Here is a 17,305-nt window from a genome sequence, read left to right as displayed (position 1 = left end):
ATTAACATCTGCTCGATTCATCAATTTAATATTGCTATACTTTTACAAGCCGCAATTGTAAAACATTAAAACAATCCAATAAGAAATCATCATGTAATACCAACAATCAATAATAGTCAATCATCAATGCATCAATTAATCAGATTGTAAAGGGCTCTCGCTACTTATTACAATCACACAATTAATTTATCGGTATTAAATCTCATCTCTCGAATCTTGACTTAACCATTTATAAATTAACTTGCCTATTGAAACTAGACTTAAACATTAATTCTCATCTCTCGATTCTTGAATCAATATTGTCAAACTCATGCATAAAAGATAGGCCTAATCTAGTCACAGAGCATTAAATCAATCAATAGGAAATCAATCTAGCATTGATAATCAACAACAATAATTTACCCCTTCATATTATTTATTAGATCCCCATAAACCCTAGAAATTAAACTACTCACACATAATTAGATATAAACTAAACAAAGCAATAAAATAAATCATGATCAAAGGAATAAAATAAATAACTAAGATTAAGGGAAAAGAAATCGTCACCAAAATAAATCTGGAATTGATCAAAGAAATAAGAACAAAAGTTTAGGGAGAGAGTTTAGAGAGAGAAAACTAAGTAGAGAGAGAAAGTCTAAAAGAGAGGAGATAAGGGAATAGGAGAAGAAGAGAGAAGAAGATCTCCCCAAAAGAAGAGACGACCTAAAAACGTATTACGGAGGAGTATTTATACTCCGTACAAAAATCCTAAACTAAAACAAATTAATACGACTCTAATCGTCTCCTAAATAAACACGCGCCCGATCGGGCGAGGCACCGCCCGATCGGGCGCGCCTTTTTATCTTTAATAGCTAACTCGCGCCCGGCCGGGCGCGTCACCGGGCGCTTCTCCCGCCCGGCCGGGCGCGCCTCCGGGCGCCAGCCTTTTTGGCCGGGCGGATCATTTGGGCCAATATTTGGACTTCGATTGGGCTCCAATTCTTCGGGCCAATCTAGGTTTCCTCTTTGGGTCTTGAATACTCGGTCCAAACGCCCCGGTATCACCTCTACCGAGCCCTTAATCACCGGTTCGATGGCTCCAACCGGCCCTGGGCTATAAAATCTGGTCGTGCTTCTCCAGTGCTCGTGATTGCTCCAAAATATCTCGGGAAAATACTCCAAAAGCATAAATCCCTGCAAAAGTCAACCAAATCTACGAAAACACTAGAAAACACCAATTGGTAATAAAAGTGGCTCTAAAGAGCCAAAAACACTACTAATTATGACCAAGGGACGGGGGTAAAATACAATATAAAATAGACACATCAAACTCCCCCAAGCCAAACCTTTGCTTGTCCCTAAGCAAAGATCTCATCAATGAATCAATAAATATGCTTCACCCCAAAAAGTAAAAATCAAGCACAAACGATCCAGGGTAAATCAAATAAACATGCTTCAAAGTCAACCAATCAAATCCATCCAATTACCTTTCTTCCCTAACAATTGTCAAACAGAGCAAACCACAAGAGCATATAGAATTCAAGACTAGTGCTCACACACTCGACTCTCATTTATGTGGCGAGTAAAAGATGTACTCGATCGCTCTCCAACCACCCCTTTAATATGAACAATGCCCTCCCAACTCACACTCTCGTGTGTATAAAAACAATGAACGCTCAATCCTACTAGTCGACTCGAAATATGCCAAATCATAACTTGCATTGATAAGCAACACTTTCACATTCATACAGTTCTATGCACAAAGGTCGGAAAGTCTTTAAAGCTTGTAATGTAAGGCTAAGGTAAAGGGTAGGATAAATTTGGAAATACGTGAGAGAAAAGCTATGCTTAAGGGAGCAATATCCTAATAAAACTCATGATCAAAAATAAGTAATGATCAACATCTCCTACATAACCAACTCTAACATCAACCAAATATACTCCAATCATAATAAATAAACCCAACTCTTACAATTTCACTCATAAGATATAATAATGGAGTAATAGAGTGAATAAACAAACTTTATTTTCCCAACTTGAAATTTTTCCATTGAGGCTCAAAATTATTCTTTACAAACCTCCAACTAGAACATTTGAACATTTTTTTCTTTTGAAGTTCGCATATTTTTTCACATTTTTTTTTCCTTTGAACTTCTCTTTTTTTTTTTCATAATATCATGCTTTATTTTTTTCAAGAAAATATAACTCTCAAACTCATCAAAAATAAACATGAACAATCAACAAAACTACTTCTCAAAATCCCACCCAAATTGTGCAAATAAATAGCACACTACAAACTCCCTCACCTCACTCACTAATAGCTCCCCCAAGCCAAGCTTGGGACTAGTAACCAACGGGGCAAAATAGGCTTGTAATGTGGCTAATAAACAATAAAAAGTCAAGGCAACAACATGGGTAGCAAGAAGGGAACAAATGTATCTACAATATCTGAAGGTTACCTAAAAGAACAAATGCCTTCGTCCTCCACAATGTGCATAATAATGAATCATATAAATATTACTAATAGTAGCAAACCAATACTCAAATTCATTGACATACCAGGAACTATGGAACTATCACACAATCCTTGCCAAATCAACTAGTCAAGCACTATATTCACAAATAGTTGGACAAAATTGACGCATGTAAAGGTTTCAAGGCAATCAAACATCATATCATGATCAACTAATCCACAATGCCTATCATCAATTACTAAGGATCAAAACAACTTTTCTCAAGTAAGGGGCATAGGGAAGCATGATTTACAATTCATTGGAACAAAACTAACCTAAGAAAGTAATAAAATCTATACTAAGAAAAATAAAAATAAAAATAAAAAGAGAAAAGAGAGAGTGAAAGATGTACCATACGAACACGAGAACCTCCCCCCAAGCTAAATCAGACAATGTCCTCATTGTCTTAAAGGGAAGCTAGTAGTCAAGGTGACTACTCTTCATCATCACCACATCAATGTCACCAAAGCCTCGAGGATTGCAATGCATCTCTTTGGAACAAAATTGGGCAAGAAAGAAACAAAGTGTTAGTGGGAAAAAGTTCAAATTTGAGTCAGGTGCATTATTCTGATCATAACTTTTGATGTATAAATGATAATACAGTGATTCTAATTGCATTGGAAACTAGACTTGAAGAGCTTTCCAACGACAGGTCACACACAAAAATCGGATAAGAAACGCAAAAGTTATGGCCTGTCGAAGTTAACGTAGTTTGCTGACGCGTACGCGCGCCCGATCGGGCGAGCTCTGCCCGATCGGGCCCGTGCTACTGATTTGACGGGGCAGCTTGCTGCTGCTAATTGGCCCGGGATTCCTTTAGCCCTTCGATCTTTTCTCAACTTTTCTAGTATCTGTGCACAAAATCACACTCCCACAAATATAAGATATACTCTCCTCTACCTCTCTAAAACAAAACAAAAAGAAAACACACAAACAAATAAATAATTAAAAAAAAAAAACTAAATAAAAATCAACAAAATACGGGTTGCCTCCCGCAAAGCGCTAGTTTATCAAGGTCCCGCTCGACCATACTCCTTCTCTCAATCGGAAGAATTCAATGCCTTGAGTAACTTATCAAACGCTCCTGCAAACATTTCATTAAGCACTATATAGGGCTTAATAGCAAGCACATTTATCCCTATAAAGAAAAAGTTAGGAGTACATAAAGAGAACTCAAGGTAGAAAGAAAAATGAAAAGAGGGAGATGAAAATATACCACAACCTTCTACTTCCTCCGCTAAAAATTTAGAATTAATAGAACGAACATGGAGGTAGTCATTGTCTTTATCATCCAATAATGACTTTAAAATTTTACCCTCACAAATAACCTCATCATCAACAAAGGAATTATCAACCACCGTTTCTACAACTAATGATTTTTCAATCACCGATTCGTCAACCAATGATTTTTCAACCACAAATTCTATAACCGATGGTTCTTCATCCTCAATAACATTCATATTATTATAGTGTCCATAGACTTTTTCATCAAGAGCCTTCCAATAACTTTCATTAGCAACTAATCGTTTCCGAATATGATCATATGTATATGGAAAGACTCTAAAATCATCCGGAGCACGCACAAAAAACTCACTATAAGGGCATTCAGGATTTTCATGACAAAGACGTTGACAACTACAGTAGTTAGGTGCTGCATAAAAATTATATAATTCTTGTAGTGACATAAGCATGGATATTTTCAACTCATAAAAAAAAATTAAAAATTAAAAAATAATAATAATAATAAATTAAAAATAATCTAGACTCTAATAATAACTAGAAATAAAAATAAAACCGTTTCCCCGGCAACGGCGCCAAATTTTGACAAGGTAAAGTCGTATCCCCTAATCAAAAATAATTACCTAATTCACTAACTAAAGTAGATAGGGAAGTAGGGTCGATCTCCACAGGGAAACAAGTCTTTTTACTCCTAATTAAATATTATAATCTAAATTATTTAAGTAACCAATATTAAAAGTTGAATATGAAACTAAACTAAAAAGAGTAGGAAAAGGGAGAAAATAATATATAAAAGGATCTAGGGCATAGGTTCACCAATAAATAATATTGCGGGGTAAAATAGGGTAATCAATCATTGACATTGCACAAATAACATGATTAACAGGCTCTCGCAATTTATTAACCAACATAGACCTAACAGGCTCTCGCAATTTACTAGATCTAAGTTCTTATTGAAAATAGTCTTTAATATCAAATTAACATCTGCTCGATTCATCAATTTAATATTGCTATACTTTTACAAGCCGCAATTGTAAAACATTAAAACAATCCAATAAGAAATCATCATGTAATACCAACAATCAATAATAGTCAATCATCAATGCATCAATTAATCAGATTGTAAAGGGCTCTCGCTACTTATTACAATCACACAATTAATTTATCGGTATTAAATCTCATCTCTCGAATCTTGACTTAACCATTTATAAATTAACTTGCCTATTGAAACTAGACTTAAACATTAATTCTCATCTCTCGATTCTTGAATCAATATTGTCAAACTCATGCATAAAAGATAGGCCTAATCTAGTCACAGAGCATTAAATCAATCAATAGGAAATCAATCTAGCATTGATAATCAACAACAATAATTTACCCCTTCATATTATTTATTAGATCCCCATAAACCCTAGAAATTAAACTACTCACACATAATTAGATATAAACTAAACAAAGCAATAAAATAAATCATGATCAAAGGAATAAAATAAATAACTAAGATTAAGGGAAAAGAAATCGTCACCAAAATAAATCTGGAATTGATCAAAGAAATAAGAACAAAAGTTTAGGGAGAGAGTTTAGAGAGAGAAAACTAAGTAGAGAGAGAAAGTCTAAAAGAGAGGAGATAAGGGAATAGGAGAAGAAGAGAGAAGAAGATCTCCCCAAAAGAAGAGACGACCTAAAAACGTATTACGGAGGAGTATTTATACTCCGTACAAAAATCCTAAACTAAAACAAATTAATACGACTCTAATCGTCTCCTAAATAAACACGCGCCCGATCGGGCGAGGCACCGCCCGATCGGGCGCGCCTTTTTATCTTTAATAGCTAACTCGCGCCCGGCCGGGCGCGTCACCGGGCGCTTCTCCCGCCCGGCCGGGCGCGCCTCCGGGCGCCAGCCTTTTTGGCCGGGCGGATCATTTGGGCCAATATTTGGACTTCGATTGGGCTCCAATTCTTCGGGCCAATCTAGGTTTCCTCTTTGGGTCTTGAATACTCGGTCCAAACGCCCCGGTATCACCTCTACCGAGCCCTTAATCACCGGTTCGATGGCTCCAACCGGCCCTGGGCTATAAAATCTGGTCGTGCTTCTCCAGTGCTCGTGATTGCTCCAAAATATCTCGGGAAAATACTCCAAAAGCATAAATCCCTGCAAAAGTCAACCAAATCTACGAAAACACTAGAAAACACCAATTGGTAATAAAAGTGGCTCTAAAGAGCCAAAAACACTACTAATTATGACCAAGGGACGGGGGTAAAATACAATATAAAATAGACACATCATTGTCATAAATGTTCGTGGTAGGCTTGAATTAATGAAATCGGTGCAAGTTGTAAATTGGTAAATTGGCCGTTTAAAGGCAAATTGGATTGTTTTACCCACCCAATTGGACTCCCAGAGAGTATTAGGGACCATGGTAAACATTTCGCCAATTTTTATTTCCGGACGAATAAAAGTAAAAAAATTCCAAAATTGAAGGCTAATATCCACGCTTTTTGAGAAATTTTGGAGGTTTCGGGATCTAGTGTTGAAAGGGCTTGATATTTTAAGGGATACATCTCGGAGTCATATAATGCCGTTTGGAACCATATATGATCATTATATGTTGTCATAAATTTTCATGGTAAGCTTTAATTAATGAAATTGGTGCAAGTTGTAAATCGGTAAATTGTCCGTTTAAAGGCAAATTGGATGGTTCTACCAACCAATTGGATTCCCAGAGGGTATAAGGGACCATGGTAAGCATTTCGGCAATTTTTATTTCCGATCGAAAAAATTAAAAAATTCCAAAATTGAAGGCTAATATCCATGTTTTTTAGAAATTTTGAAGTTTTTGGGGTCCGGTGTCGAATAGAAATAAGATCTTAGGGGATACATCTCGGGGTCATATAATGTCATTTGGAATCATAAATGGTCATTATATGTTGTCATAAATGTTCGTGGTAGGCTTGAGCTAATGAAATCGGTGCAAGTTGTAAACCGATAAATTGACTGTTTAAAGGCAAATTGGATGGTTCAACCCACCCAATTGGACTCTCGGAGTGTATTGAAACCATGGTAAACATTACGGCAATTTTTATTTCCGGGCGAAAAAAAAGTCAAAAAATTCCAAAATTGAAGGCTAATATCTACGCTTTTTGAGAAATTTTGGAGGTTTCGGGGCCCGGTGTCGAAAAGTATTGAAATTATAGGAGATATATTGCGGGGTCAATTAATGCCATTTGGAACCATATATGATAATTATGTGTTGTCATAAATGTTTGTGGTAGGCTTGAATTAATGAAATCGGTGCAAGTTGTAAATCGGTAAATTGGTCGTTTAAAGGCAAATTGGTTGGTTCCACACACCTAATTGGACTCCCGAAAGGTATTTTGTACCACGGTAAACATTTCGGCAATTTTTATATCCGGGCGAAAAAAGTAAAAAAATTCCAAAATTGAAGGCTAATATCCACGCTTTTTGAGAAATTTCGAATGTTTTGGGGCCCTGTGTCGAAAAGCATTGAGATTTTAGGGGATACATCTCGGGGTCATATTATGCCTTTTGGATCCATATACGATCATTATATGTTGTCATAAATGTTCGTGGTAGGTTTGAATTAATGAAATCGGTGCAAGTATTGAATCGGTAAATTGGTCGTTTAAAGGCAAATTGGGTGTTTCCACCCAGCCAATTGGACTCCTTGAGGGTATTAGGGACCATAGTAGACATTTCGCCAATTTTTATTTCCGGGCGAAAAAAAGTCAAAAATTCCAAAATTAAAGGCTAATATCCACGTTTTTTGAGAAATTTGGGAGGTTTCGGCCACATGTTAATGGATTAGCCGGATTTTTTTAATTTTATTTTTATGTAATTTATTTACGAGTATGAATTTAAAATATATTAATGGGCATAACTGTATATTGGCATGTGTGCGGACAAGGTGATATGATGCACTTAAAAATGATGAGAGTTGTGTGGTTGTATGTTGTTTTAACCGATTAAAATAGCTTTTCGTGCATTGCACGGGACCTAAACTAGTAATACTACTGAAACATACACCAAATATTTTTTCCTCTTCAACATGCTCTTTTTTTTAGTTACACTATCTCATTAACTCATTCCTTACCTAAAATATTTCATTATACTTTTGATTTATAATACAATTTCGTGTTTTTTAAATATGGTGTTTAAAAAAAACACAAAAAGAAAAAAAAAAAAAAAAAAAAAAAAACCTTTTAATATACTACATGTTCAAAACTTGCAATTGTTCAATTTTTTTTGCTAAATGTTCAAAAGTATATACGTTGTGCACCTAGCACCAGGATGACCTTAAAATTTGCGTTCAGTTAGAAAAGGGTATTTGTTTTATTAAATACCCGATTGTTACAAATATGATAAAAAGCAGACACTATAGCAACATATTACACAAATTAAGTCAAAACGTTTCATTTATCGTGAAACAGTGATAGTATATACCTAAGTACTTATTATTCATTCTTCAAAGGAATTCATTCTTCAAAGGAAATGCTTTGAAATTATATAAACTTGGAGACCAATTTTTTTTATTATTATTACAAATTTGCCTTTTAATATCTGTGCCATTTCAAACGTGCAAACTTGGTAGATTCGTATTTTAACATCTGAAAAAAAAATCTGAAATGGAAGAAGTACTGTATGTTCGAGACTGAAAGAGTTAAGCCGGATTCTTCTTATCTAGCAATGGATCAGAGACTATCTGAGGCTGAAAATCTGGCTTTATATAACGAGCGAGCATCTCAGCATAAAGCTCATACCTTGCAGTCATTCTGAATCCCCACTTATCTTTGATCTGCCTACAGAGGTTTAAATCCATATCTGCAACCATCAAACCATCTCTGTAACGAGAGAGGAATGGACTGCAAGAAGCATCTGGAGCAGAAAAATGACTAGAACCATAGAAATGACCGAAATCCTTGTGCTGTGGCTTTCCATCTCCAGAGGTGAATGCATTCGGAAAGGTCTCAGTTCCAACACGATTTATTGAGCCAACAAAATAATTATTTGCTATTGCAGCATTACGTGCCTGTACAAAAATTCATCATAAACCATAATAAATCACACAAAGTGGAATATGTTACTGAATTGAAGTTGCCAGATCCCATAAATAGTCTCTCAAAACTGTTTTAGGATGTGAAGGAATTGCTGTCAATTTTGTAAATGCAGCTTTCAATCTGAGGGGTGGCACACTGGCTAGGTTAATCCTAAGCGATACTAATACTACAAGAATTTACCACCAAAACCATCCAAAACAAATCAACAAATCAAGTAACTCATCCAATGTACCAATTATAAAAGGATTAGACTGTTTGTTGATGAACTGAGACCACATAAAAGTGTCTCCCTCGGTTGCTAGGAGGTGTGATGCATGTACATATATATGATGGTCGGAGAACCCTAAATGTATACAGGTCAGCAACCTTGTTCAAAATGAGACGATACTTTTAAACTAGTTACTATGGAATTGTTGAAAAAAAGAAGTAAGATAGGGATGATACTAGATAGATACCTCAATTGGCCACATAGGTTCACTGAGCTCACCAACAGTAGCAGACGGGTTAAATACTATCTCTGCTCCATTCAAGCCAAAAGCCATCCAATTTAAAGGATGATGCCTACCATAACATATGTTAATGGCAATTTTGCCAAATGCTGTCTCAAAAACAGGGTGTCCAGTGTTTCCTTCCATATAATACGTGCTCTCATTGAAGTCCCCAACCCTAGGAATATGGTTCTGCCAAACACAAACATGATTATGACCATGCTGAGAGAATTTCATAACGAAAATTGATCAGACCATACTGAATTACCTTTCTATGAACGCCTATAATGTTACCCTGATTTCCAATTATAACAGCGGTGTTCCATATAGTCTCTCCATGTACAACATCCCTCTCTAGAATGGGACTTACAATGACCATGTTGTACTTCCTAGCAAGATCTTGCAAAAATTGTGTCGACTCCCCATTGACAGGCTCTGCAAATTCACACCAACTTTTCTCTCGAGTACAAAAGGCAAATGGCATAGTCCATGCTTCCTGTACAGCATGCATGAGTTACTTAGAATGTATTTTACTTTAAAATCCACAATAGTAATTTTGAAGCTCTTACATCTTGTTTCGTATAAGATAATTTGTTTTATGATTACATCAAAATTTGTTTTCAATCATACTATCAACTGAACTACTGAAGTTGGTATGAGTCACCATTGCATAATTCATCAACACTTGTTCACATGAAGCATTCCATGTAAGCTTGCAAACATACTTTATTATCAATCTATTAGCATACAAAAACTTCATACCAACTGAGCAATTTAAGTACGAAGTATTTTGTTACCTGAAGGCATAATATGTTGACTCCCGAAGCACCTGCAGCCTCAATGATGGGCTTCAATTTCTGAAAGATGGCCCTTCTTTGGTCTAAAAATGGTTCTGTTGTGGGCAGGGCGATAGAATTCTGAATAAGACCCACTCGTACAATTCGAGGCTCTCTTAGAGATTCCTTTTGAGCTTGAAAGCAGTATGCCTGTAAAATTAAGTGAGCATTGAAAAAAAATTCTTACTTCTAAAACACAGAGTTAGCACATCTAGTTGTAATTCAATTTAAGCTTCAGTAAATTATACAACTATACAGGCCACGAGGGCTCTGCAGGCTGAAATGCGAAAGAGGATGACAAATTGACAAGGAGAATACACAGACACCAGGAGGAACAGAAACCACAAATGGATAGTAAAGGTCTTTCAGACAAAGAGTGCCATCATCGCCACACGTTATGGGAGTGTTAAGATGCCTACAAAGGCTCATTTCATAGCTACTCCATCCTGAAATTCGCTTCCTCTTTGACAACTTGTGGTCAAAATTTGATAGTAGTATCCATAAATTTGCTAAAAAATAGCATGATCACATTGATTATACTTTTATCAAAAATGTATTGCCTAAAAAAACACTTCCAAAGACAGCAAAAGATCAAGCATCAAGTTAATTTTGGTACAAAGTTTGTACTTTGATCATAAAACCACTTAAAAGGAGCCTAACATAATATTCTTCACCAATCCAAGACTTTCATGATCCAAAACAACAAAAAATTATTTTTTCTGTTGCATTTCTTACAAGTGTAACAAATTCATGAAACTACGATAGCACAAATTCATCAATTCAACAATGGAGACAAAAGAAGCTAGCCAAGACCCGAACCTGAAGATCGAAATCGTGGTCATTGGACAAATTGGTAGCTGCAGCTGGAAGTGTTACAGGATCAAGTGATTTTCCAGAGTTCAACCCATAAATCAACCTGCTTACTTCCTGTCCATTTAACCCATCACAATTGCACAAATTAAATCAAGATATATACATATTATACTGCAGCAAATTACAACTATAGAATAAACATCGATTTTCATTACTAATCCATATTACTACTCATCATAATTCATAATATTTGTTGCTCCCCGATATACAAACCCTTGTCAATATCAATCATCAAATAAAAAGTTGTAACCTTTTAAGTATTTTGTTCAACTTTGTTTTATGTCACCTCTACCTCCGTTTCATAAAGTTCTTTCCACGGGTCGTTATTAAAATAACAAACCCGTGTGTCTTTTAGACCGTCTGATACAAGAATTTGCGGGTTTCAAAATAATAGCTTAAGTAAAAATGAGAACAAGAAATTGAAAAAGAAACCTGGAAGATGGGAGCAGGAAGAGAGGAACTAAGGAGGTGATGAAGGGATTCAAACCCAGAAATTGAACCATTTGGAGTAGAAATAACCCCCTTTGTTGGGTTTTCTTGTTGATCATTTTCTCTATCTCCATTTTCAATTATGCTTTTATCTTCCATTTTATCTCTCTCTTCTAGGTTGGTAATATGATTGGAATCAGGATTAGATGAGATGATGAATTGATGATTGATCAAACTTTTCGAGTTGGGAAAACTTTCTCTTTTGTAGTCACTTTTATTTTTATTTTATTTATTTTATATATTTATTTATTTGTACTTATTGAATCATCATTTATTATCAATAAGAATCTTTTGGTGGTTATTGAAATAAATAACTGGATTATTAGTATGCTCAAACAATGGGGTTTGAGCCGTTTGACTCATTTAAGTCCAGTTTAATTTTATTTTTATTTTTAATTTTTTTAAAAGAGAAACATAAAATATTATTATTTGAAAGCCCATACGGCATCTATAATAAGCATTATAAAAAAGTAAAATACAAAATTAATCAAGCAAAACTCACGATGAAGCATAGTCCTTGATTATTTGCTGAATTATATAGCTTTCTGTGAGGAAGTCCATCTTAATTTACATACCGGTAACTTTGTAATATAAGTACGAAGTATAAAGTACGAGTATATTTACAAAGCAACTACAAGTACTGATTTTAGTATTTTGATTGTATTGTTTTAGGGTATATTATATGCACAACTTATAAATTGAACTTATTCCAACTTATCAGACTTTAATCACCTTATTAGAATTCTTTTTAGTTTTAAATTGACCCTTAGGTACCTTACAACAACTTATTTGGAAACAGATTAGGGCTTGAGAGTTTTGTTAATCTACTCCTCTATCAATATCCAAATTCTTTTGTTGATAACTCATACAACTTTACAAATACGTAGTATAAGTTTGCTTCCACATAAAAGCAAATGAGTTGATTATCATATGTCAACCCTCTTAATGCTATGTTAGCCAACTCTTCACTACTCTTTTAATGATAATGTCAACCCTCTTAATGCTATGTGAACTCTCCAATATAACAATAGTAAAATGGCAGAGCATAAAATCGAAAGCACTCTCAAACAGGAACTTTGATGAGTTCTGAAAATCACATCCCTAGGATGCAGAACAGCCTGCTAAAACATCGATTGCAGCTGCTACTGTAACGTAATATGTTCAGAAAGAGAAAGAAGAGAAATATCATTCTAATTCATCTAAGTTTAGATCAACGAGGAGGAAAACAATCATAACATGATTTATCAGAGGGAAAGCCTAATCATGAGACCAGATTATTTTATGAGGGAAAGGTAATCTGCGACAGGGCATATCACTTGCGTTTTTTCCTTAATTTCGCAGATTTTTGGGTTCGCAGCTTCACTCTAGGTGTCGAGGCTGCTTGCACAGCTTCAGAATCTTGAGGCGTGCATAGCAGAAACTTCTTGTTTGAACCTATCTGCTGGCAAACCTGCTTCAGCATCCTCTTGCCTCTCATCCATTTCAGTAGTATCTTCATGTGTGTTTTGCTAGCGATTCCACTGATACCAGCTTCCTACAGTAGCAAATTTTACCATTAGAAAAACGGAGCCTACACAGAGCACACTTACTACCTAGCTATTCATGATACCACTACTACAATATATATATATATATATATATATATATATATATATATATAAAATAGCATAAGCACTAATCAGATCCATCATTCAACTTAAAAAGCATGAGACACAAGCCCTTTCAGGAATATATACACAACTGCTTTAAGTTTTTACCCCTACATTTCATATCAATCCTCATCATGTATTTGAGAAATGACATTGATCCAACAGAGAGAAAAAAAATATCATTGCAAATATGGGGAGGGAGCAAGAGGAAATGGGAGAGACAGAAATGAACAAAGAAGAAGCATAGAGGAACAAATGGAATTCACGAACAAGTGGGCAAATATCAGTATAAAAAAAATTGAGCAAAATTATAGAGCTGGAAACAACATAATTTAGCTTCAAATCCAATTATAAGCATGCATGCTTTCGCCAAGCCTAGCATGCCTTGGACAAAGGTTACGACAGCAAACCAGAGAAAGTTCTACCATGCCTTGGAATCCCAAAAGGCCATGGGAATTATAGCTTGAAATTTGTAACATAAGGTCCATGTACTTAAAGCTTAATATAGTCTCATGGTCACCTAGTAGATAATGTCACATTTTGTCCTAAACTGTATACAGAAATTATAGCTACGAAAAGTTTTGGATTATATATCAATCAATCAAAGCCTTAATCCCATAAGTGGGGTCGGCTTTTGGATTATATAGTGATCACAAAATTGTTTCCTGTATTTTTAGTCTAAACATGAAGTAATTGGGAAGAACTAGACTACAATGCAGAGATCTCCATAGTCCATACCTTTAATTCTTTAAACCCCCTCAAGATTTTTTTTTATTGGAAACAAACTATACCAAGAACCATTTTGCTTTATTTGTTGTAAGAAGAAAGATGCCTTAAAGCTTGACTGATTATAGGCTGAATTGCATGGCATTTGACTTACTTCTTATTATCATTTCTATGTCCAAAATCCTGGAAGTAGAGACAAAGTAAAGCAAGATAGTTCATGATATATATATATATATATATATATATATATATATATATAGGCTGTCTGGCTCCCATTCCTAAATTAACAGGATGAAAAAGAATAGGTGGATACTTGTTAGATTATACTTCGTTGCAATGCTTCTTCCTATGCTCCACTCTAAATGTCTTGCTTTTTAAACAGGGTTACTCCACTTTTAATGCTCTATTTCCTCTAGTAGATGAAATATTAAGGAGTATATTACAGTCAATTTTCTTTTCCTTAAAACTATGACATGATAACATTGAAAGGAAAATGAGACGATCTTGGAAGAGCTTCACATGAAACAGTTTATTCCAAGGGTTTTTTTAGGCTAAGAGGGAATCTGAATTATGATTCCCAAAGACGGTACATTTATAGTAAAGTGCTACCCTTATGACAACTTCATATGGAAGTATTGGTAAATACACTTATGCATTCTCTATGTATGTCACTCACCACGAAGCATAATAGCTAAAGCCAAGGAACACCATACCTATTTTATGTAGGAAAGGAGAGAACTACAATTCATTGAATTTGCTACAAGAACAGGTAGACCAAGGTTTTAAATGCACATTGGTTCATAAATATTATTGATATTATTGATAGATTTGACAGGGCAACGCCAATAAAGTTAAAAGTCACACCTTTTGAAGTTTTGATTTTTATCATATTGACAAATCAGTGAGCCCCCAGTAACCACGGGCACAAAGGACATTAGATAAGACACTCAATCGCTGCCACAATCCACATCAAATATTCCTTGTGGATGTGCCATCTTAAATGTCATGTTATAATCTAACAATCTAGAGTAGCCCATTTAAACTAGTTGGGAAGCTTTTAATCACAATTAGCTTCCCAAATCCTAACCCAATAACATTCAACTTCCTAAAATCCTAACCCCCCATGTAAACTATTTTAGCCACCTTTTACCAAGTATCATCCCATGTAATGTATAAATTCAAACTCGAGACACTTGAATTCTTGATCCACACTCAAACTCACACCCAAATCAAACCCTTAAACCCTCGTTCTAAATGACAGAACAATTGGACAATCATTGCATGATTACAAATTAACGGCATTATAATTTATACACAAAGTATAGTTCAGTACAATCCAACATTTCAATTCATACCAAGATTATCCAAAAATTATAGCTTCAAACACCCACAAAAATTCACAAGTGCAGCACACATTAAACAACTAACTAAACACAAATCTGAACACAATTCATCAAATTTATCAAACAAACTAGCAAATAACATCAATACATATCAAAAAAAAAAAAAAAAAAAAAAAAAAAAAAAAAAAAAAAAAAAGGGAATTTGGAGCGCGATAAAAAAGAAGATGAACCTGTGCGTTAGTCCAAGCACTGCCAATGGTGACAGGGCCACGATTCTGGATCAAATTGAAGAGATTTTGAGCAATGGAGGTAGCTTCAGAGTAGGGAACTTTAGGGTTTATCTTCCTCAGATTTTCAGCTCGTTTCTTCGACATATATCTCACGCATTGCATCATCATTGAGCTACCTCCCCCAATTTCTCCTCCTCCATTGCTGCTGCTCCAAACCCTCCTCCACATTTCTTCTTCCCTCTCCTTCAATCTAATTCAATTTTTGAAAAATTGGGGAAAAATTGATTCATATGATATGCGTCGTCTTGATTTTGAAACTGAAAATTAGGGTTTTTGAGGGTATTAGAGTGCGAGTTCTTGAGTAGACGAATATCACACGGTCCGTATAAGCTGCGCTAGTTCATTTTTGTGTTTACTTTATTAATTACTTCGTATAATTATTTTATTTTATTTTTGTAAATTGTAACATATCAAATCACTAAGCTGAAGTGAACTGAATTGAATATTTTATAAGAGAAGGAAATTGGGCTGAACTGAATTGAACTGAGCTGAACTGAACTAAACTAAACTGAATTTCAACGTTAGAGAACAGGCCCTAGTTGTTGACTGGATTAAACTTTAATCTTATCTACATACGGAAAACTTTATCAAATAATTAGATATGAAAAGTGGAACAAGTAATAAAATACACCCCTAAAATGAAAGTGGCGTAAGTAATAAAATATGAAGGGAGTTCGCAATTACTCGTGCACAAGGTTTACTACAATAGGAAAAGTTTGCATATCACAACTATGAGTTTTGTGATATCAAACCCCCCACTAGGGATACTTTAAGGTAAGAACGTGTAAATTTGGTTGTCTTAGTTAGGTTTAATAGCGTTCAATGGGGTTAGGTTTAGGGATGTCAATGGGGCGAGATGGGGCGGATGTTGGTCTTCCCATCCCCATCCCCGCGACGGGTCCAATATTCATCCCCATATCCGCCCCAGTGGGTACAACTCCAAAACCATTCCCGCCCTTCCCCCACTTGGATATCCATCCCCACTAAAGACCCGCCTAATCCCCACCCAAGATCCACCTAATCTCCGTCTCTAAAATACATAATCCTACATAATTAATACGGATTATAATAGAAATAAAACATTCTTAATATTACATACATTTTTGTTTATAATACAAGTGTTGTACAAATATTATAATTAAAATTATGTTTCACGTAATCTAATATATATTATATATATATAAAGGGGAGTTTTTTCCCGAGTTTTTAGAGAGCACATAGGATCTAATTTTCTTAGTGTGCCATATAGGATTATAAATTTTAGTAGTAACCAATTAAATAGGAGATTATTAAAATCTTTTACAATTAAATAATTCAAATGCCACGTAAGCAAAATTGGCGAATAAGATTTTCCAATTTAAATTAATTAAATATAAAATATTATCTTTTGATGTTAGGAATTTTATCTAAACATATAACAAATTTTAGATCATAAATATATGTATAAAAAAATTATTTTAAAAAATTCAAACAAACTGTGCATCGCACGGGTTACATCTAGTTATTTTATAAAATAGTATAAAAGTATGTAATTTTGCTTTTAAAGATATATAGATGTGGGTTAGTGGGTATGAGGTGGGTACGAAGTGGGGCGAGGATGGGGTGAATACAACTTAAAATCCACCCCCGCCCCATCACCCATGACGGGTATGGTTTTTATCCCCATCCCTGCCCCACCACTCCCGCCAAACCGAGACCCATCCTCACTCCAGTGGGGCGGGGATCTTACTTGACCCGCCCCACTGACATCCCTAATTAGGTTGGATTCTTATTTGGGGTTGAATTATACTAAATTGTTATG

General features: G+C 35.1%; 1 protein-coding gene and 1 long non-coding RNA gene across 2 annotated transcripts; both read right to left on the bottom strand.

Moving 5' to 3' along the window:
* Window positions 1–8,265: 8,265 nt before the first annotated feature.
* Window positions 8,266–11,758, bottom strand: LOC145560478 (beta-ureidopropionase-like). Its single transcript, XM_081621733.1, has 6 exons — window positions 11,440–11,758; window positions 10,954–11,061; window positions 10,096–10,284; window positions 9,567–9,794; window positions 9,266–9,490; window positions 8,266–8,782 (listed from the first exon to the last, which is right to left on the bottom strand). Exons 1-6 carry the CDS (start codon window positions 11,593–11,595, stop codon window positions 8,414–8,416), a joined length of 1,275 nt encoding a protein of 424 aa, XP_081477859.1. The 5' UTR covers window positions 11,596–11,758; the 3' UTR covers window positions 8,266–8,413.
* Window positions 11,759–12,549: 791 nt separating this feature from the next.
* Window positions 12,550–15,871, bottom strand: LOC145560477 (uncharacterized). Its single transcript, XR_014093153.1, has 2 exons — window positions 15,445–15,871; window positions 12,550–13,030 (listed from the first exon to the last, which is right to left on the bottom strand). It is a non-coding gene; the product is annotated as an uncharacterized LOC145560477 (long non-coding RNA).
* Window positions 15,872–17,305: the final 1,434 nt, after the last annotated feature.

Source organism: Chenopodium album, chromosome 9, assembly GCF_948465745.1.
Source record: "Chenopodium album chromosome 9, dcCheAlbu1.1, whole genome shotgun sequence".
NCBI lineage: Eukaryota > Viridiplantae > Streptophyta > Magnoliopsida > Caryophyllales > Amaranthaceae > Chenopodium > Chenopodium album.
Note: the sequence above shows the minus strand (reverse complement) of the source record. Positions and strands in the feature narration are given on the sequence as shown.